The 23,395-nt window shown below is 41.2% G+C and overlaps 1 protein-coding gene across 1 annotated transcript; it reads right to left on the reverse strand.

The window, feature by feature from the left end:
• Window positions 1–1,455: 1,455 nt before the first annotated feature.
• Window positions 1,456–14,861, reverse strand: acyp2 (acylphosphatase 2, muscle type). The gene is made up of 4 exons (XM_033613893.2): window positions 14,696–14,861; window positions 14,322–14,338; window positions 11,641–11,750; window positions 1,456–1,968 (listed from the first exon to the last, which is right to left on the reverse strand). The coding sequence occupies exons 1-4, from the start codon at window positions 14,751–14,753 to the stop codon at window positions 1,854–1,856; spliced, it is 300 nt and encodes a 99-aa protein (XP_033469784.1). The 5' UTR covers window positions 14,754–14,861; the 3' UTR covers window positions 1,456–1,853.
• Between the last annotated feature and the right edge of the window lie 8,534 nt (window positions 14,862–23,395).

Raw genomic sequence — 23,395 nt, forward strand, 5'->3', positions numbered from 1 at the left:
AGGTAATCGGGTCACGTGACTTGCTGTTATGTAATGACAACATGGCTGGGGCGTGTTTGTTTACATCATACAGTGACATATAGACTCAGCGGTGAGTCCAGGGATTAAAACCAGCGACCTGCTGCTCACAGCCCTGCTGAAGAACCACTGACTGATCTGCCGGAGATGAAACATTATAACGATAATGATTTCATTTTTCTAACGCTGACATGGTCCTAAAATTCAAAGAGTTTCAAGGAAATTCTTGGGAGAAAATTATTATTCTTACTCCAAAAGAGTTGCAGTACGTTTTTACTTTTTTCTCATTTGTGCCATGCACCAAACATCAAGGCGCATTCCCTGTGTATGAATACCTACTTGACAATAAACACAATTCTGATTAACCATTTAGGTACAGTTTTTTTCCAATGTAACTCTACTAAATTTAACTTATGTGCAGTGTTTCACATTATATTGTAACTTAAAGGAGCAGTGTGTAGGGTTTAGTGCCATCTAGTGGTGAGCGTTGCAGATTACAGCCAGCTGAAACTTCTCCCATGTGCCAAACACAAAATGCTGGTTAGGTATCCTCCTGTGTCAACACATTCTCACTCCGACCTCGTCACATATTGACGTTTGATCATCGACTTTCCACATATAGATACAACATGCAAGGTACCCTGGATGTGTTGGGTGTTGACGTTCTGGGACACCGTGTCGAGTTCTGCCTGTTACATGCATTGTCCTCTTTCAAAATACACTTCTGTTTTCACAGGAAATTTACTGTTTACATACAGCCAGAGTTTGGCTTTAGAATCTTATGGGATGCAAACAGTTGGTGGGTCGGGGGACAGTCGGTGTTTGTTGGACCCATCCACCACCATTACCACCCACCCCACTCGGACTTTCGCTGTCTTAACTTTAGATCTTGTCCTGCTGTATTTCCCCCTGACGCAGCTGGCTGCCATTAAACTATAATAGCAACTGGCTGCGAGTCAAGCTAAGGTTAAAGGACGGCTTTTTCGGTGATTTAGCCGGAAGTCACTGACCAAGTGCCAGTTTTTGACGACTTCGGAGTGAGACCAGACTGAGATTATTTACTTTGAGCTGAAATATCCACAGAGATGTCTTACTGCTAAATCAAACAAAGCAGTTTCAAATTAAAAATCAGTGCACACTGCTCGTTGGGCAGCAAACTATGGTGACCAATGCAAAAACGCAAATGGCCCTAGAGCCGCTGTTTGGTTTGTCTGTTCTGGGCTACTGTAGAAACATGGCGGTGCAACATGGCAGACTCCATACACGAGGACCCGCTCCCTATGAAGATGTAAACAGCTCAATCAAAGGTAACAAAAACACAGTGAATCTTATTTGCGGATGAATATACACTATGGTATATTTTGTTTCTGCCAATATATCCCCTACACACCTGACCTTCATGTTTGTCTGCAAATAAAAGTGGATGCCATCAGAACAGTGGCAAAATGACTTTAATCACACCTAATTTACAAACATAGTAGCTGCAGCTGCTTCAGTAGAAACTTTCCTCAAAGCAGTGGGTGTTTTTAAAGTGCTGGATACATTACATCAACATTTTCTTTTTATTATAATTAAAATATTTCAATAAAGTTATTAATACGACAGAACACTTTCAGCCCATACATTTCCATCTCGTCTGGATTCAATCTGAGGCCTTCTACAGACAGTCTCCAGCTCCAGTGTGTCATTCAGGAGTCGTCCTTCACAGACTCCACAGGAGCATGGATATAACATCTACACTCAGATCTCTACAGCTCTGAACACTAGAAGCAGCTCTCAGTGTTTCTGCTCTGAGCAGGGAAGCGAAGCCCTTCAGGGTACGTTTGATCCGCTGTTCAGAAGCGCGTCTTGAAGCCGGAGATCTCCAGCTTGTCAATGCTTCTCTGGTTGGTGAAGGAGGCTCTGGTGATCCGACTGCCTGGACTTCCTTCTTTACTCAGCCACACCTTCCTGTGGACGACACAGAGAGAAAGAGGAGAGAGAAGTTATTATGCTCACATCTGTTCACCACAATCAATACTGTGATTACAAACTTGTAAACAGCATCTTTTATCAAAACATTTCAGGGATATTTCTACATCCTCCTGACGCCCAGCAATTCATATTTATCGATGGGGCACTAGGGGTGGGAGATACAGCCCTAAAATAATATCACAATATTTCAAAATCCTTAATGATTGAGTTATTTTTTTCCACCTGGACCTTTATGTTCTGCCATTTCTCCTCTAATCATCACGCTGTAACCTGTGACAGGCTGTTATGATACCACAACTATCACACATTCACATATATGGAGTTTTATATATGTAGTTTTTTATTTATATGTAGTGACACCTCGAGCGTCATGTAGGTTTACATTACCAAAGGTTTATGACAAAATCACTTAATGAAACCGACTCCTGTGTGCGCATGGCGAGAGAGGAGAGGGAGAGACGCTGTGCTGCTGCCAGAGGAGCCGCTGAATGAGTTCCCTCTGAGCGGTAAGTCACTACAAGAGTCTGAGAAGTGCGGGGCTGTTCATAAAACACTCAGGACGCCACAGTTTATTCCACACTACTGAAGTTGCTCCTCTTTTTGGAACCACCGTGGAGTCGGTAATAATTTCGCTTTGAGCCATGCTTGTTGTTGCCATGGGTAATGGTGTGATGTCAACATGTCAACAAGTCGAAATATCACAGGTATCACAATATGAATTTTTCATATTATATTAGAAATTATACTGGTATTATCGTGAACAGGATGATATGGCACACCCCAAAGGGGGACCAGTTAAAAGCATGCACAATACCTTTAATATTACACTTCTTAGACTTGAATTTAATCGTGTAATGTAAATGTACTGCACTGTGGTACTTTCGTGGAAAAGACTGACCTGATGTCCACAACAAGGGACATGTTACAAAACATAATTACAGTTCTGGGAGGAAAAAAGCTTTGTGATATGTTTCTTACATCCCAATAACTTTAATTATGTAATAATTTACATTAATAAACTGTCCTATAGATTAAAGGCAAGAAGCCATAAAAATATCTTTGAAAATATATATATTTTAAAACCTTTTCTTTTGGGTCTCAGGAGGGTATCCGTCACCATACAGTGCTCACATTATTCTGTAACATATGGAAACTCCAGCTGAGCGAGCAGATCTCGTACTGTTGCCATTTTGGGACATTTCCTACACAACTTGATGACGTCCTTTGGGACACACAGCGGACCAAAGTGTTGGACAGACAGACTGACGTCATCATCGTGTGCCTCGCTGCTCGTGGGACAAAAATGTCGACAATAAATAAATAATTAAACAAACTCCACCACCAGCCACTCAGAGGTCAGGCCAGTATTTGGAGAACCAGGGGCATGATGGGAAAATGCAAACATTCCTGCAGCTATATTTAACCCTGAGAATCAGAGTGTATTCTGCAGCAGAACGACTCTGTTTCACCAGCAGCTGACTGATGATTGTGATGCTTCTGATGGTGTGCGTGTAGATTAGAGGAGATTTGAGGGGATCAGGGTCACGTCCGTGTAGTTGCTGCCGCGCTGACTGAAGCTCAGCCAGGGAGAGACAGAGAGGAAGAGGGGGAGGTGGAGACAGAGAGAGAGAGTTTGTGACGGAGAGACGAGTTGTCCTACTTTTTCTTTTTTGGCAAAAAAACTTCTCCCCATCTACAGTCGACTGATCTGCTCAGTGACCCACTACTCTACTGTACACACACACACACACACACACACACACGCAGCGCAGAGCTTAGTATTAAGTCTCCAGCAGCTGGATGTTTGTTGGTTTGTAATCTGCTGCCATTTTACTCCACAACAACACACTGATCCCTCGCTGACAATACACTCCCAATTCCCCAAACATCCTAAAATGGTAATTTTCAGCATATTACAACTTGGGTATTTTTTGTTTTTAGCTGTGGGCACCATTTCTATTAATAATTACAGCATTTTACTCACCAAGTTACCACGGTAATATTCACTCTAATGTCATTTTCATGGACAAAAACAAGACCTAAATAGAAATAAACTGAAATTCCTTTTTATTCAATTCAATAGAACTTTATTTATCCTGAAGGAAATTCTCGTGCCAGAGAAATGCTTCAAATTACAGTGACACTAAGTACAGTACCAAAATTCAACGTTCACAGCCCGTAACAACCACAAGAACCCGTGGGGTCCACGGGTCAGGGTCACTCACTGGGCTCAGTTTTAGAAACAATAGATTATTAACTATCTTGCAAAATATACAACCATCACAACCTGACGCTAAGAAATAACACTGCTTCTTCATCCCGACAGGTCAAACACTGCCGCTTTGTTAGTGGACATACACGACAAAATATGACACGCTAGGTACCCTCTTGTGTTGGTTTTGGACATTAAGGGACAGCATGTCGATCTATGCTGCTTGTGTCACTTTAAAAATACACTTTTGTTTTCACAGGAAATGTACTGTTGCTGCTCGTTACATGCATGCAGTGCAGGTTAAACACATTTTGATTTCTGTAGAAGAAGCCCACTCCTCTTCACATCCAGATCCTCAGCACCATCTTCATCTCATCTCATCACCACTAAAACCACCACCAGCGTCTAGACTCCACGGGGGGTTCCTTAATCTACTGCGTCTTTATCACCCTCCTGAAATATATGACATCATGATGGGGTCTAATCGCCAAGCACTTTTCACATTTCTCATACTTATGTGCACATGTAAATACATTTTTTTCCCTCAGCATAAGTCTCTCCTGATTGAAAAAAAAGTTTCCAGTTGAAACTTTCAGGATAGAAAAAGCTGCTGGTCATGATGGTCAAAGTCAAACACTGTTGTACGCCAAACTAGTCTATGGATTATCATCAAAGAGCTGTGTTAGCTTGTTTGTTTAGTTTTGTACTTGTAACTTAATGTATACTTTTATATTTAGTTTCCTGCCTGCGACCATTTCAGGCTTCCAAACTTACTCTCACAGATAAAAACCTGAATCTACAAACTCACAAAAAGAATTTGAAGATACAAATTCTGTTACCAGGTGCACCTTTTTGAATAACATGAATATTCCACACGAGTCAGCCCGTCCTCCTCCCTAAAGCTGAGCAGTTGGATGGGCAGATTTTGGTGCCCACAGCGTTGGTGCTCACACTGAACGTAAATGTGTCCGTTGACAATTTGAGTAGTAAAAGTGGCTGTTTCCAAGAAATATTAACAAAAAAGAGTAGTAAAAGTAAGTCAGCTCCATCTGCTCTGCAGCAAAAATCAGTTTTATATCACAGTCCAGTCTCAGCCAGGACTGACAGCCAGCCACAACATGTACACTAACACTCCAATAATATTAAAACAAGCTCACTACAGTTTATAACAGATATTTTGACAGCAGCTCAAACTGCAGCCAGCCAACCCAAATTTCTAACCTGTCGTGGTTTAGGGGGGATAATGGCCGTGACCTGGGGCTGCACTACTCATTGAATATTAATCTTGATCACTGTAATACAGATGTTTGAAATGCATGCTCCGCTCATAGAAAACTGCAGCAAATCAAACAAGTGCTTTCTAATTTGACAGAATGTCACACACACACACACACATTCCTGGATTAATGTAATCTAGCTCATGTGAGTGTCAGACACCTGTTACATCTGTTTTTTCTCTTTCTTCATCCCTCCTTTCTTTCTTTCCCCCTCCCTCTAATTTTTCTCCTCCATCCTCACATGTTGTTTTTTATTCCTCAACTTGGCTTCACTCCTGCAAATTCCAAAACAGGCAGACTTGTTAGTTTCCGATCCTGCTTTCTTTTAATAATCTCTCAGCTTCAGTTTTTTATTAAAGCTGTCGACTCTCTGGGAGTTTTTTCTCAGAGGAGAAAGAGCAAACCACCCACTCGTTCACCTCCCACCACCAGCTCTTAATCTTTTTCTCTCGATCCTTTCTTACATGTTCTCACTTTCATCACTCTGCTTGCTTATCTCTTTCCTTCCTTTCTCTCCTCCGCCCTCTCTCCTACTCTCCCCCTTGTCTCTCCCACATTTCTCTCCCTGTGGTTTAGCACATGTCGAATGGCCATTTACCCAACATTTGGATGTTTCTAGATGCAAATTTACTCTGAAAAACAGCTTGTAGAGGAAGATTGGCAACGAGGAGTGAGTGATTTACAAGCTAAAGGCGACCACAAGCTGGCCACAAGTTGAACCAGTCAGTTGCATTATCCACTGCACCACGAGCCCTACTATACATGCAAAGCACAGACTGTTCCAGAAACCAAAACCAAAACTCAAGATTATCAGGCAGAGGTACAGAGGCATCAGACAAAGGTTCAAACCCAGCAAGCAGGCACAGGTCAAAATCTTAAGAAGGCAATACAAACAACAGGTGGGACAGTAAGTAGGCAGAAGCACAAACTACGATCTGGTAACAACAAAAGCAAACTGACTGGTATATGAACTGAAAGGTAAACAAGCAGACGAGCAACAGGTGTGTGGCAGACTTGGCAGACAGTTCACTGATAGGCTGAGAGTCAATAAAGGGGGAGTGCCAATGAGTGTGGACAGTGTACTGGCGGGAAAAGTTGTCAGGTGCTGAATGGAGAATGAGCAGAGGGGTGTGTGCAGGAGGAGCAGCAGGAGGGTGGGGTCAAGGTTGAATCCAAATGTCCACCCTCTGGACCTGCAGACTGAGAGGCCGTTTACACGTACACGGTGATTTTGATAAACGGAGACATCTTCCTTCGTTTGTGCCCTTCGTTTACACGCAAACGGAGATTTCTCCTCTGAAAACAAGTCTTTCTAAAAACTCCGGCCAGAGTGGAGATTTTGGAAAACTCCGGTTGCGCGTTTGCATGTAAACTGAGATAAACGCAGATAAACGGAGTTATAGGCAGCCCACGTCACAGTATGCGCCGGAACTTGCGCCTGTGTCAAAAGTGCGACCTGGTGGTGCGACATGGTGACAATGGATACATGGAAGGCTTGAGCTTCTCGTTACACTGCCACCTACAGGTTTGACATGCTCTTGTGTATATATACACGGGTAAATGTAAACGAAGATCTTTTTGAAAACAGAGATGGTGAAATGTCCGTTTATGAAAATAGCCGGCAACGTGTAAACGGCCTCCAAGCCCTCACGGACTTCAGTTGTATGTAGTGTGATGTATTTACTGTCATCACGTAAAGTCTGCGAGGGCAGTAACAGCAAGCAGCTGATAGACAGCCCTCAAGACGTTTTTAATCAGTGGTTATTAAATCAGTGAAGTCTGCTGAAGTCTGACTGCACCCCAAGCAGACTCTCTGGAGGTCTGCAGGAAGTCCACTTGAGGTCCCTTGTGGGCTTGCTGAATCGTGGATTTGGACAGCCCTCAGCTGTCCTGGACTTCCCAGGAACGCACCTGCAAATTCTGCGAGTCTGCAAGTACGGTGAAGTGGGGACATTTGGATTCAGCCTAAGAGAATCAGGAAGCTCCAGCAGAGTCCATGACAGAGGAGCTCTGAATATCTCCCTAACACTATCTCATCTGTATGGGTTTCCTAAATGATGTGTGACAAATGAATTAATGAATTCTTCAAAATAGAATTACAACTATTTTGGCAGATTTCATCATCAACATGCAGTGCAAGTTTTCAGAGAAGCTGCCTTAAATCAGGCATTTACTGCTGCAATGATTCCAAAAAGAGCCTGTGTATTCCTGGAGGGACGGCCTGTCTCCTCCTCACCTCGATCCATTAGTATTACCCCCCTCTAACTTCCCCCCTTTTCTCTGCCCAAAGGAACAGCTGCTTCCTGTTTCCCAGGCCCTGCAGGAAGTGAGGTCGTGGTGAAAGTGGAGTCGACAGGAAGGACGTGAGAGTGAGCGTGTTAACACGGAAAAGATCTCTGATAGAATAGAAGGAAATAGTAGAGTGTGTGTGTGTGCGTGTGTTTAATCTCTTCAATGAAAGCGAGTGTTAATGAGTCTGTTTATAAAAGTCACACTGAGGTTAAGGGTGATTTATTAGCAGAGCTCCAATCAGCTTTAATTTCCTCCTATTATTAAATCAAACTCTCATTTCTGGTCCTGGATTCTGATCCAAATGTTTTCAATAGTGACACAACACAGTTTAACCCTGAAAACTGATTTCATTGCAAACTTGATTCATAAGAAGTTGGTTACATTGGTGTTCAAGACACTTCCTGTATGAAGAAACTAACGTCTCACACTGTTCAGATGGGATTTTGGCCCATTCTTCCACAGACAGACTTTAAAGTTTGAAGAATTTCGGGGGGCTGCTTGTGAATCTTGAGAAAGAAATTCACTTTTAAAACTTCAACCATTAATATTCTCAGTTTCCAAACACTTTCTGAGTGTTACTGCTGTGATGTAACACAGCAGTAAACATGCTCCTGTCCTGACTTTTTTGGAACGTGTTGCAGCATCAAATTCAGAGTGAGTGTATATTTACAAAAAACAATAAAGTTTATCAGTGTTAACATCAAATATCTTGTCTTTGTACTGTATTTAATTGAATATGAGTCAAAAGGGATTTGCAAATGACTGCACTCTGCTTTTATGTACAGTTTACGCAGCGTCTCTTTTTGGAATCGGGGTTCTAGATTTTATGTTATTCTGCCTTCAACAAAATAAACATTGTCCCAAATATGCCAAATATGAGAACAAAGAGAACAAAAGCAAAAGCAAGAACGCACATTCAATCCAGTATGGAACGCAGATATATGAGGGCAGAAACAACAAATACAGTGCAACAAATTATAAAAACCACGTAGCCCCTGGGTACACTGGTATATGTGCTGTGGTCATGCCCTAAAATGAATCAAGACTGGATGAAGATTCACTGCTGCATTGTCATTGTCATAAAAGGCAATGTGTGCTCTGAGACTGCAGAATGTTGTCTGCTTTTCCCCAACAACTGTAATATTGGATGCAGAGTGGTGTCATCATGATTGGACCACAGACAATCCTCAGGAGCTGGAGGAAACCTGGAGAACTTCCTTTTCGGGAATGGGGGACTGAATTAGGCAAGGAAGCTGCATATGTAAGAATATCGTACAGGATGCAGGACAGAACAGAGAAATACCTCCTAAAGTGGGGCATGTATGCTGACGCTATATATATATACACCGATCAGCCAAAACATTAAAACCACTGGTGGGTGAAGTGAATAACATTGATTGTCTTGTTACAGTGCATTGTTCTGCTGGGAGACCTTGGGTCCTGGCATTCATGTGGAGGCTACTTGATGTGCTCCACCCGCCCGAACACTGCTGCAGACCAAGTACCCCCCCTCATGGCAACGGCACTTATGGATGGCAGTGGCCCCCAAGCAAGACACTCCACTAACTCTTGTTAAACAGACATAAGAGCCTAAATTTAGCACAAATTTAGTGGCGCTGACAGAGAGGCAACTGGAAGCATCGGAGCTTCGTCACTGAGGGTTAATAACAGTGCTGAATGCACTTCCTTCCTAATGAAATGTTTGCAAGGCTGATATTACATACGGCTTAAGATCGGCATTGTTTTTCCATCCATGTTCACCAGCCAGCAGTCTGTGTTGTAATGTATGTAATCGTTAAATCCCCACCTTCCTTAAGAGACATAAATCCAGTCCCAAAGGGGCCTTTGATGCAATTTAGGGGTCCTGCCCCTCCCCTCAACACTGTGATAACAACAACGAGCACTGTGCGTCTACAATAAAGACCAAGATTAAAGCTGTAACACACACAATGACATTTCAGGTATGACTCATTTATCCTGTAAGTATAAGTACATTAACTGAATATGTTAAATACGTCCACACGTGTCTCCTTTTTCAATTTGTTTTGTAGTATAAATGTTTCACACGTGTTTCAAAACATGTTTAGCTATTTTCTGAGTCCAGCAGCTGAAATAAGCAGCTCTGCTTCAGTAAGCTCCACCCATCTGCAGCAAGGACATGAAACAAACACCAAGAATTATATCATTGTGTGTGTGTGTGTGTGTGTGTGTGTGTGAGAGAGAGACAGCAGATCCTAGGAGGCACTGATGTCATCTAAAAGAGACGTCCACACCCTGGTGACATCACTCCCACCGGACAGAGAGGATGTCAAAACACTCTGAGCTCCAGCTTCAGCTTCATCACTGATTATTACTCATTACCACTCATTCAGTGAGGGGAGAGACGGACAGACAGACAGACAGAGGAGGGGAAATATGTGTGTGTGTAACTACCACAGTGTGCAGTGATGTGTTCAGGAAGTGGTTCCTGATCAGGTTATTCTTATTTCTTCTTAAGATATTAAGACTGACCAGAGAAAAGGTGATGAATCACTTATTAGGAGGGACACCTGCACAGACTGCAGCTCTCCATGTGACCTGAACTGAAGTGCAGCCTGGACTGTTCTGTTGTGAAGGTAAAGAGCGCCATCTAGCGGCTGAAAAAAAGTAAAACCAAAACACACGATGTGGTGAACGTGAATGTAACGCTCAGACCTGACTTAAGTTGACATCCTAAGTGAAAACATTTTTTTCATGCACTGGTCAGTTTTGAGATTTTTGTCTTTCTGCTTCTTTTTTTCTTTTTAAACTTCTGGAAAGAAAACGTCAAAAATTCACATGAGGATGTTTATTTTAGTTCAGATTTCTGTTTTGGAAATATACACAATAAGCACATATTTAATTAGATAATGCCTCATTTGCATATTTAAATTAGAATTTTAGAAAACTTGTCATACAAAAAATAATTGTCTTGATGTAAGTAATCCACTAGGGAAATTTCACAGTGACATTTTTCTTTTTAAAATAATATTTATTATTTTCATTATTTTAAATATATTTTTTATATTTTTTTCATATTTTTTCATAATTTTTTTTTTTTTTTATATTTTTTAAAAAATATATTTTTATATTTTTTTATATCTTTTTTTTCCTTCATTTTTTAAAGGCCATTTTCCCAACATGAGTTTTTTTTTTTTTTTTCTCAAACTCTGAGCCTAACATCTCCTCATCAGTAGCAATTACGTACACTAACCTTTTCATTTTTATTTATATCTATATTCTGGAGATTTTCACACAGGGGTTTGTTCATATATCACTCATAGCCTGATTTATAGAACATTTTATTCCTGTCAGCAGTATCATCTGAATTATGGAGTGATAAAAGGGGATAAAAAAATCCTTCTATAAAAACCTTCGACTCTAATATGACAACAAAGGCATTCAGCGATGTTCATACTTTTGTTCTGGAGATATATGCAAATCTGTGTACATTTAATTATATAATACCTTGTTTGCATGTCTAAACATAACATTTCAGAAAACTTAAACATTTTTTACCCTATTCACCTGGGTAGTCTCCCCTTAACTGAGGGAATTTACGCCTAAAGCGTATGCCGACAGAGTTTCAGATACCAAATGATGAATATTCAGTGTCTCAGCTACCTATTTTACTTTATGATACATCTAACTGATGCACCATCTCTTTCCCCAGGGGATCCTCTAGCACAAAAACATGGAAGTTAACAAACACTTTAAATTAATAAATAGAAATGATGTTTTATTCAGGTTGTTCGTCCATCTGAATGAGAAATCTAAACAGGAAGAACAAACATGCTGCCACTGTAATACAGTCTATGATTTGGTGCTGCGGTATCACTGTGTACTCACATCTCCTCCACCATGTCAGCAGGACCCTGGACCTGTCCCACCACCGTCCCACCCCAGGTGTTCTTCACCCAGCCGACTAGGCCGAGCTGCAGACCCTGCTTCTCTGTGTACTGCAGGGAGGGAGCGAGAGAGGAAGGGGTTAATGTTGTGTATACTTGTATGATAAAGTTGTTTTAACAGAACAAGACTAAATAATATCAGAAAAAGTTGATGAATTTGCACCACAACATGTTCAGCCATCTAACAAGAAACAGCACTGATCTATGGGGACTCCAGTCTGAGTAATCACATTACTTTTTATCGTTGTTTTCTGTTCTAAGCTCCACCTTTACCAACTGCAACATTACAGTGATGAACACATTAATGCGTCAGCAATATTAATGCAACAGATATGCAGACATAAGAGCAAGACACACAGGCTTCAAGCTGGTTTTGAATCTCTTTGTTGTCATTTTGTGTCTTCTTCTTCTTGTTATGTGTCTCTTTGGGGTATTTTTTTGTCTTTTTTGGTTGTTTTGCGTCTCTTTGTAGTCCTTTGGGTATCTTTGAGATAATTTTGTTTCTGTTTGACAAAATCTGTCTCTGTTTTGGTCATATTTTGTTTCTTTGTAGTCATTTTACACCTCTTTGCGGTTGAGTCTCTTCCTGGTCAGTAAGTGTTAATTTGCGTGACATTTTACAGGTGAAGGCCAGGGGGAGCCATAACACTTTGGGCCTGTTCAGTAATCATACTAGTCATACTTCACTGGCCTACCAAACAGATCACAAAGATGACGTATAGTTTTTTTTATTGAAACCATTTGTGCTAAATTCTTGACAATAATAAACAAGAAGGCGCATCTTCAATTTTGACACTACCTCCCAGAGATGACCTAAAATAAAAGAGAGAGAAAAAAGAAAGATATTGAAAAAGAAAAGTGGGGATATACCCATCAGACCACTCATCAATCCACTCGCCCAAAACTCCCTGTAAATTTTAATATGATGCTGAATTTGTGTTCAAGAAAATAACTAAATGGTGGCCTTATGTCATTAATTTCAGGGTGCTGAAAAGGAGGCTCCAACTGTTAAACCTTGTATTCAGGAGGAGCATTCAGATTCTGTCCTGGCAGTGGAACAGTGGACCAGCCCCTCACCCTTGCAGGGCTGCTGGAGGGGTCGTGGGAGTTTGCCATCCAGTCTACATGTGTTTTGTGGGCTTGGTGAAATCTCATGACTGGGTCCCCTGGGGAGTCCTGCAGGGGGCACTGCAGGAATACAGGGTACCGGGGTTATTGCTATGAGCTTGGTAACCCTGTATAACCAAAGTAAGAGCTGTGTCCACTTACTCTGCACAAAGACACACACGTTTTCAGTGGGTATTGACCTCCACCTGGGCTGTCCCTCGGCACTGATTCTGTTTGCGATATTCATGGACAGGATCAAAAAGTACAGCCATGAGGAGGAAGGGGTTCAATCTGAAAACCTGAGAATTGCATCTTTGCTCTTTGCAGATGATGTGGTTCTGTTGGCTTCATCGCACCATGACATCCAGCATGCAATGGGGTGGTTTGCAGCTGAGTGTGAAGCGACAGCATGAAAGTCAGCACCTCCAAGTCTGAGGCCATGATCTCTGCCAGAAAACGGTGGATTGCTCCCTCTGGGTGGGGAGAGAGTTACTGCCCCATGCCATGGAGCTGAAGTGGTCTTGCTCAGAAGTGAGGATAGAATGAAGCGTGAGATGGATCGGCGGCTAGGAGGCCATGGATCGGCTCCCATCAGCAGTGATGCAGGTGCTGCACAGAGCCATTGTGGTCAGTGGAGCTGAGCCAGACAGCAAAGCTTTCGATTACCCGTCCATCTTTATTCCAACCCTCACCTATGGTCATGAGCTTGGGGTAGAGACAGAGAGAATGAGATCACGGATACAAGTGGCTGAAATGAGTTGACTCATTTCAGCCACTTGTATCTGAAATGAGTTGACTCAGCCTTAGAGATAGGGTGAGGGGCTCGGACATCTGGAGGGGGCTCAGACTAGAGCCACTGCTTCTTCGCAAAGGGCCCATTGAAGTGGGGACCTCCAGTTATGAGGTTTTTCGGGCACGTCCAACTGGTAGGAGGCCCTGGGGCAGACCCAGAATATGCTGGAGGGATTATAAATCTCATATGGCCTGGGAACCCCTGGGGATCCTCCAGGAGGAGCTGGAGAGCATTGCTGGGGAGAAGGATGTCTAGCCTACTTTACTCAACCAGCTGCCCCCGTGACCCCGCCAAGGAAGAACGGATGAAAATGGACAGATGGATTGTGATCATCATCATCTTTAAAAACTGCTTAGTTCATGACTCAAGGTAAACCTAATTCTTTCTTGGAGTAATGTGTGCGTTCATTCTGTGATCCATAGCGTCACTGGAAAGACTTTGTCGCTTTTCCAGAATTAAAGTATGCTTTTATTTTCTTTTTCTGTGATTAGGAGTCAGTGTAAACATTTTAATGACATATCTAAAAATATCCTGGTTTGTAAAACACTTGAAACAAAAGGAAGAGCCTCGTATCGAAGCAACAAAAGCGTATTTAAAGTTCAGGGTACTGGAAGTCACAGGTTACTGGCTGTTAAGCGTGAAAAGGGTGTTAGTGAGCTACAATATAGCTTTGGTGACACAGGAAACAGCAGGTTGTGATGGGAGCAAAAAGAGAAACTCACCATTCTGAAACAAACTCCTGTCGAAATTTAAGAGGGAAAGAGAAAGAGAAAAAGAAGATGACTTGAAATATGTGATCAGAAAACAGCAAAGATGAATAACAACAGCCTGTTTATATGTTGTTTTTCATGATAAATGGTTGTATTTTCACTGACTAAAACAAACAGCTCCTGAGATGTTCTGGTAAATTCTTAACAATCATATTAATTCTGAGGCAGCAGGAAGTCAAAGTGCAGTGAGATCCTGTCCCGCCTGCAGCAGCAGAGCTGTGCCTGTTCCTAAATTAAGCAGCAGCAACAGATCAGTTTACAGCTGCAGCTCACAGAGCACAGCAGAAAAGAGAGGAAGAGGAGGGAGGAGAGTTAAACATACAGACCCTGAACATGACCGAAGATCTCAAAGTCCACCGACACCAATTTGGTTCCTGTTGACATCCTGAGAGAGAAACAAAAACTGCCCCTTTAACAGAAGAGGAGGGTGACGAATGGGTGAATACTCCCTGTGCTCTGTCTGTCTCTCTTCACCACTCTGCACCAACATGGTCATGTCTTCCTCCAGATTTTTTAAAGGAAAATCTCACCATAGAGGACGCATGCGCTGATGGGATCTGTAGTCCATTAAAACTACAACTACAAACAGTGTGCTGCTGTTTATGTTGACTGACATGAGGGTTCTCTTTCTTACTGAACTTACATGTACCACGTTGCATGTAAATTACTCGACAACGTGCTGAGAGACAGGACACACTTGTTAACCGGGAGCCATGTTGTTTATTGTATATCACAGGTACAGACTAAAGGTGCTGCATAAGGACAACCGACTGCAGCAACAAAAAAAGCAAAGCACTATGTGAACTAGCGGGATAAGACACAATTTGAGCCAGTTCTGACCCAGATATGGCTGACAGATTCGGCTCAGATCAGTTCCAGTTAGACCAAGATGAGCCAACTTTGGGTCAAAGGTCACAAACAGCCTTCAACTCTGGTAATAACTTCACCTTAAAAGGTCCAGTGTGTAGGATTCAGGGACATATATCAGCAGACTTGGTTTATAGTATTCATTTATAAGTTTATAATCAACTAAAAATAAGATTGTTGTGTTTCTGTTACCTTAGAATCAGCCCTTTATATCTGCATACACAGCAGGTCCACTTCCACGAAGTCCGCCATTTCTACAGTAGACCAGAACAGACAATCCTAATACTGGCTGTAGATAGGGCCATTTGCATTTTTGCATCAACCACTGCAGTTTTCCTACACACTTGTCTCGTGAGAGAAGTTTCAGTTCTGCAACCTCGCTGCGAGATGCCACTAAATTCTTCACACTGGACCTTTAATGTTTTGTGTTTGGTTCTGGAGACTCTGGCTCTTCTTTAAACCTACAATAGCAGAATTTTTTGGCCCCTTTTTTCAGGAGAAACAAGTTGTGAACAAAATATTTGTCACTTTGATTACTGAAGTTGTTAGCACACAGTTGTTTGTTTCCACATCCAGCAGTTTGAAGGTCAAGGTCGAGGTGAAATTTATTTATTTAGCACATTTAAAAACAACCAGAGTTGACCAAAGTGCTTCACCAGCATAAAAGGAACTAACAAAATACAGAAACACAGGGCAAACAAACAAAAACAATATGTGGAGTCAGGATGTCAAAGATCAGCTCACATTAAAAGCCAAAGTAAAAAGGTACGTCTTCAGTAAAAGCTTGAAAGATTCAGCGGTCTGAGCAGGTCTTATCTGCATGGGTAAACTATTCCAAAGGTTAGGAGCAGCCCCAGAAAAAGCTCGGTCACCTATAGTTTCAGAGCAACATGATGATTTGAAGGTCAAGGTAAACTTTTTTTTATCCCAGAGGGGCGATTTGTTGCTGCTGATGCTCATCAGGTAGTGTCCAACTGTGTCTGCTGCTGAGCAGGTAATGTGCAGTGGCTTTTTACAGCCTTTCTCTAAAGACAATGCTAGGAGAGCAATGAGAGTGAACCAGAACAGTAAAGTTGTGGGTTAAATGACAAACAATGAGCTAGAGCGTACTATAATGCTCTGCAAAGCCGTGGGGAGCTGCAGAATCAGCTGCTCGTTTTCTGGAGGTTCGTCACTACCAGAGACACCTCTCACATAATCTATGATAAAAATAATTTTTAATTACAGACCTGACAAAAAAGCTCTGTGTTTTTGATAGGGGTTTCAGAGAAGGTATAAATATGATGTATGTGTTTAGTTTCACTGTGCCAGATTTAGGCTGCTGTAAGATAAAACGGTCAAATGATAAAGAGGTCCTGTGGTAATGAATGAATGGAAATAGGAACCATTTAAAAGTCAGACATGTGGTCAATACTTACATTATCCACTAGATGTCAGTCAGACCTCACTGAATCCAGCAGTGGCGCTCTCTCTCTCTCTCTCTCTCTCTCTCTCTCTCTCTCTCTCTCTCTCTCTCTCACGCACACACACACACACACACACACACACATTAGAATATTAGAACTCTTTATAGAATTAGGACATTTATGGAAACAGTACAGTTTTTTATCAATTACATTTCTGAAATTTGGGGATTATAGAATGTATATTAAGATGGACAATGTCTCTCCACTTCCTTCCACTGTATAAATATGAAGTCACAATACCCTGATATGGTTGCTCTTGCACTGGTTAAGCAATTTGGAGCTGGAGTCTGCACAGCAGTGATTCCACAGTATGGATTTCCCACTCACGTCCGACCAATCCCAAGCAGTGATGTGATCGCGAGCACACTGATTGGCACACGTAGCTGTCAATCATGAAACCACACCACTTCCTATAGCATCAAACAACTAGTTAAAACCAAACTAATCAGGGAAACGAGCACTTGAACATACAGCAGGGTGATATGAACTACCTAAAATGACAGAAACCATTTTTGTTAAAATTGTATTGAAAGGGGGCGGGGTTTATTATCTGTACTGCAGCCAGCCACCAGGGGGTGATCAAAACATTTTGGCCTCACTTTTAAGGGAGCTGTCATGTTGTCCATCTTCATTAAACAGTCTATGGTTGGTAAATGTTTTAGAAAATGATGACTTTTTTTTAAAGTGAGGACATTTGTAAAACTGAATACCTTTTTTACAAATTAAATATTTGGGAAGTGGGGATATTAGGTGCAGTACTCACTTCTTCAAATAGTTGTTTGAGGGTTGAAATGTTGTTTTAGGGTTAAGACTTGGCTCACTTCTACTTTTCCACCAAAATTAGTGCTTGTATGCCGTTTTATTAAACACAGGAAAACCAACCATCACCAGTGGACTGGCACTTTTCTCTCTCACACTACGTGCAGCCTAAGTTTGGAACGATGTTTGATTGCTGCTTGGACTGAGATGGGCGATATTTTGTGGCGGCCTGTCACTGCATCTAAAATTTGGGGCTAAAATTAGTGCGTCCACCCAGTTGTCGAATTTCATCCACAACCAATTAAAGCTTATTAGAGCCGGAGCCAAAACATACCTCTAACTACCAAGTGAATGCAGATTGTTTTTCCTATTAAGTAAAAAAGCTAGATGTTAGTGGTTGTTAGTGGATTTTTTGTGCAGTGGGAAAAGGGCTTTCCAGTCAGGGACGTTTGCTGCAACCCATCCCACCTCTCTCTCTCATGGTTCGAATAGAGAATGCATTTTGTCAGTGAGGTTCCTCGCAAGAATGTATGTGCACTGTTAATGTGTCAGAGTGTGTCTTCTGAGAAGAAGCTGTGAAGTTGAACATATGTCTGTATGTTCTTTATACTGTATGTATGTATATGTGTGTGTATGTACGTATGTGTGTGTCTGTGTGTATGCCATCTAGGAAAACACTCAGCGATCAGACCACCACGTCCCGCTTTAAGCCCTTTAATACCATAAAACACACTGTAATCTCCAACACACACAAACACACACACACTGAGAACATTCAACAATTAGGGCAAACACACTCAGTCTCTAACACCCCCCTACACACACACACACACACACAGAGTAATGTAACAGTGGTCTAATCTGTTAGAGTGTCAAAACAAACACCAGGAGCTAAAGAGGCTGTAAATCCAACACACTGCTCACATTTCTGCTTCAACACTGCGTCCATCTGCACCGACAGAGAACATCTTAACTTACAACTGAACACTGTACGACCTGATGCATGCTTTTTGCACCAGGCTCTGCAAACATGCACAACACCTGCTTACTTCTGCAAATATGTTACTGGGGAGGCCGACATCTGTTTCTTGTAAACAACCTGTGTCTACAATTCAGTAAATATCTGATCAGTTTTATGATCTGACCAAGCAGCAACCTCAGAGGTACAAAAGTGGTTCTGGTCTCTATACCTAATTTCAACAGTCACAATAACTGCACTGGTGGTGATTTTTTTTTTAACTCACCTATTTACATTTTATTACAGCTTAAAGTTACGTATAATTAGAGGTGGGATGCTTTGAGTGACAGGCTGTCTGTGGAAAGTGTCCTCAACTTCTCAGTCTGATCCAACCCTCAATTCTTCACAGCTCCACCCTCTCGCTCAACTACGGTCAATTCTGGCTCCAAAAAACAAAAATGGCAACAGCTGAAATACTGAATAGGATAGATTAGACTAGGAATAGGACTGACAGAGTGAGAAGAAAATGAGACTTTCTTCTTCTTCTGAAAAACATCAGTAGATGAAGTATTTTTTTGCACCAAACCAGAGTTTGTGATGGTTGGAATAGTGGACTTAATATCTATAGATGACTAACCTGAATTAAACTGAACTGAAATCATGCCATGGCAAATATCGGCAAACATTGTATTCTTGTCCAAAAATGTATATAGATATCGTATGATGATGAAACTAGTGATTTACACCCCTAACAATTAAATTATTCAGAGATGCAATAATAGTGCGCTCTGAACAGATACAAAAAACATGGTCAGTATCATCTCTCTCAAATCTAAACACACAGCCATCATAAATTCACTCTTTATAGTGATGTCAAGATATCAGAGGTTCATCACAGATAGACATTCATAAGTTTGTGTAGAAATCATTTTAAAAAGGTGCTCCTTGTCTCATAATAATCAGATTCAGACTCGCTCTTCACTGTCAGAGTAATCCAGGTGATTGTCGTCTGTACAGTGTGAAGACAAGGAGCTCTTGATGACGTTTCTAAGAGCTGATACAAGACCTAAAACATGATTCACACAATTTGCTACAAATTCATGGTTTTGGGTTTCTGTATCTTAAACCGACTCTGAAACTCTGACATATAGAGCTTTAATTTAATTTTAAAAAGAGACTGGGCTCTTTTGAAGAGTTTTACAGGATAAGTTTGATATCTTGCATTCTTGACGAGAGTTAGACGAGAAGATCGACACCACTCTCGTGTCTCTACTGCAGATATGAAGCTGACCAGTGCTGAGTTCAGCACATAACCCCTTATAAAATGGTGCTTTGACCTTTTTTTTTTACACTTGCCAAAACAAACACTGAATACAGCTTTAATAAAACAGAGCCTGAGATAATCTGACGTAAATGTTTATGTTCCAAACGTACAGACGAAACAAAGACGTGCAGACCTCAGTCAGGCTAACAGCAGCTGAAATGTTGATGATGCGACGAAGCTGAGTCATGATTTGTTCCTGCTCCGTTCTGACGGCTTTAACCTTGACTTCTGCATAACCTGTATGCACGTACACACGCACACACACACACACATACACACACACACACACACACACACACACACACACACACAGAGAAACACTTCTGTAACTCATCTTCAGCCGAAAGCCAAACAGTTCTAGTTTAGCACAGACAGCCTGAGGTGTGTGTTTGTGTGTGGGTGTGTGGGTGTGTGTTGCCGGCTGAATCAGCTCCAGAAGTTAAACTGTCCAGTCTGACTGGTCGTCCCCCTGAGTGTCAACACTCAGGGACCCAAAAATGTAGCATAAACATACACAAACATACACACAACAATTTTCCACTCACCTCCCACCGCACAGATTTCACTAATTAACCCTTTACAAACGGACATCCTGTGGACGGCCGTGGGAGATCATTGTTTGCATGCATGGGCCGTGCAAATGTGGAATTTTACTGTAATTACGCTGATATTTCCTTGTAATGGCTGTGGGAAATCATTGTTTGCATAATCCTGTATATACAGTATATATATATGTATCAATCTAAAATATAAACCATAACAGCTAGAATATTCATTCTTTTTGCAGCAGAAAGCTAAAGTGGAATTTATACGTCTTCGTCGAATCCACACCATACCTATGGCATAGGCTCTGCATCAGCACAAAGCCTCCACCACACCCTTCTCCATAGCCTGAAGTGCACCTCCCCAGAAATGTAACTACACATCTCAGCAACACAGACCTCCTGTCCTTTTTTGTAAGCTGAAACCATTTCCAATTTATCCTGGCTTCATATGAGCAGAGGAAATCTCTGCTGGTCGCTAGGCTAATTTATAAAATGTAAAAATACCATAGGCTTGAGCTAATGATGTTAGCATGTTGTACGTGTTTGGAAAATGTGTTTAGAATGACAGTTGTTTTGTCAGTGAACCTTGTGAGTTGTAATGGAGCCAAACTGTGTAACGTTACCTTTGTTAAATGTTGCTGTTGTCCCTGGCTTCATATGAGCAGAGGAAAAGTCTGCTAGCTGCTAGGCTAATCTATACAATGTAAAATGCCATAGGCTTGTGCTAATAACGTTAGCATGTTGTATTTGTGGTGAAAATGTGTTCAATTCGTGTATTTGTGTTTGAATTTCCCTGTAATGGCAGCAGGAGATTGTTGTTTGCATAATCCTGTATAAATCAATCTAACGTAGAAAATCATAATAGCTAGAGCGCTCAATCTTTCTGCAGCAGAAAGCTAAGGCTATTGTCTTCTGTGTCATCATGTTGTACGCTACTGTACACTAATGACATCATTAGGCTATGTATGTGTGGTGCGAAACCACATGATAATGCATGCTGGCGCCAGAGAAATGAATGATGAATCCATCACAGAACCTCTAGACTCTGCTCAAACAACTGAGCCCTTTTAAAAAACTAAACAATGCACATAGTTCAAATAATGTGTGTACAAATCTTTTGTTCATGTTTCTACATTTAAGAATCTTTTGAATCAGTATGTTTTGTGCTTTTATTTTGTAAAACCTTATGACAACCTAGTTTTTAAATGACACAATTTCAATACATTTATCAATTATCATGGTTTACTGACTCACAAATTAGCTTTGGTTGTGCAGATTTTAGTGATATGAAGCATTTGAAAATACTCCAAAAAGAGCAAAAATACCAATGTAGACACTGGAGGACCATTTATATTGCAGAGTTAAACTAAAAGAATTGATTGTCAATCATATCTGATGTTTTTGGATTCATATTAATGCTGCATTAATGTGTATGTTACACTTTACTGCTGTAGATGTTTAAGGTTGTGCTCATTTTAACCCCTTTATATGTTGGGTAGTTTAATCTACATAAACGCATCATATTCTATAAGATCATCATATGATTGCAGCATGGCAGTCCTGTGAGAACCACGTATCTCTAAAAAGTCAGAAAAACAGCCTGTTTTCAGCTGTGTGACGACGCATTCTCCAGCTGATCCAAGAGGGTTTATTTAGCTTCAAAAGTAGGAGAATTTTCTTAGTGCATATGGGAACACTTCATACTTCAATTCATCACAAACATTCAACAGCAACACATCTGGAGATACGTGGTTTTCACTGGACAGGAAGAGGATGTGTGATGGCAACATATTTTTTACTATAAAACAAATCTATAATTATATTTTGGTTTGATTTGAAAGTCAGATTGTATGTAGTGCCACCAAGAACCTGCACTCTATGTATATTTACACTGTCTAGTATATTACACAGTTAATGTGGAGTGTACACAACAGTTAAGACCGAGACTCAGCGATTTGTAGAAAATAACAGACAGACTTCAGTTAACGGCTCATCAGTCTGAATCCTGAAGGACGCCGATCCCCAACAGGAGCCAGGAGGTCAGAACGTACCGGAACATCAAGTACATACAGCACGCCTCAACACACACACACACACACGCACACACACACACACACACACACACACACACACACACACACACACACACACACACAAAGCCAACCTGCATCCCAGCATGCATCCATGTGCATCATCAGCAGGGATGAAATCAAAGGAACAGATAAAACATGGAAAATACAGAGAGACAGGATGTAATGTTACACAAATAGATAGATGTGCATGCCCACACACACACACACACACACACACGTGCTGTACATGTATGTTCTCTCTCTTCCTATGTCGTTCTTCCAGCAAGTAATTGCTCCCAGCCAAAAAACAGTCCGGCATAAAACCATCATAAAGGAACTTCTTGTTTATATATTTGCTTTTTCAAGCATTAAACAAACAAGATATGATGTGGTATCAATGAGCTTTAGGGCTGCTGGCTTTGTTTGAGGATAACCTCTCTTTTTCAACCTGGACCCTATTTTCCCATGTATCTGTGTCAACATGCAGACTGTTCTCATGCACTGTTTCTATGTTTTCCTATGAAAAATAATGCACCAAAATTCATACATACATATTCCATGTAATCATGAGCCAGTAGTCTGTACATAACCCATGTGTTTTGGAAGGCTGTGATCATGTGACCAGTGATGGAAGTTAAGAGGGAAGCAGATGCCTAGTTAGGAAGCAGGGTGGGGCGGTAGATGGTTTACAAAACACAGGACTTTCACCAGGAGACAGTTGTCAAAACTGTGTCAGCTTTTAATGAACTTTTAGTCATTTTAAGGTTAATTCTCCATGTTTCTTTACCTAAACCTAACCTATGTAACTTTACTTGCCTACACCTATCCTATGTAACTTTACTTGCCTACACCTATCCTATGTAACTTTACTTGCCTAAACCTAACCTATGTAACTTTACTTGCCTACACCTATCCTATGTAACTTTACTTGCCTACACCTAACCTATGTAACTTTACTTGCCTACACCTATCCTATGTAACTTTACTTGCCTACACCTATCCTATGTAACTTTACTTGCCTAAACCTAACCTATG

Source organism: Epinephelus lanceolatus, chromosome 17 (genome assembly GCF_041903045.1).
Source record: "Epinephelus lanceolatus isolate andai-2023 chromosome 17, ASM4190304v1, whole genome shotgun sequence".
NCBI classification, from domain to species: Eukaryota; Metazoa; Chordata; class Actinopteri; order Perciformes; family Serranidae; genus Epinephelus; species Epinephelus lanceolatus.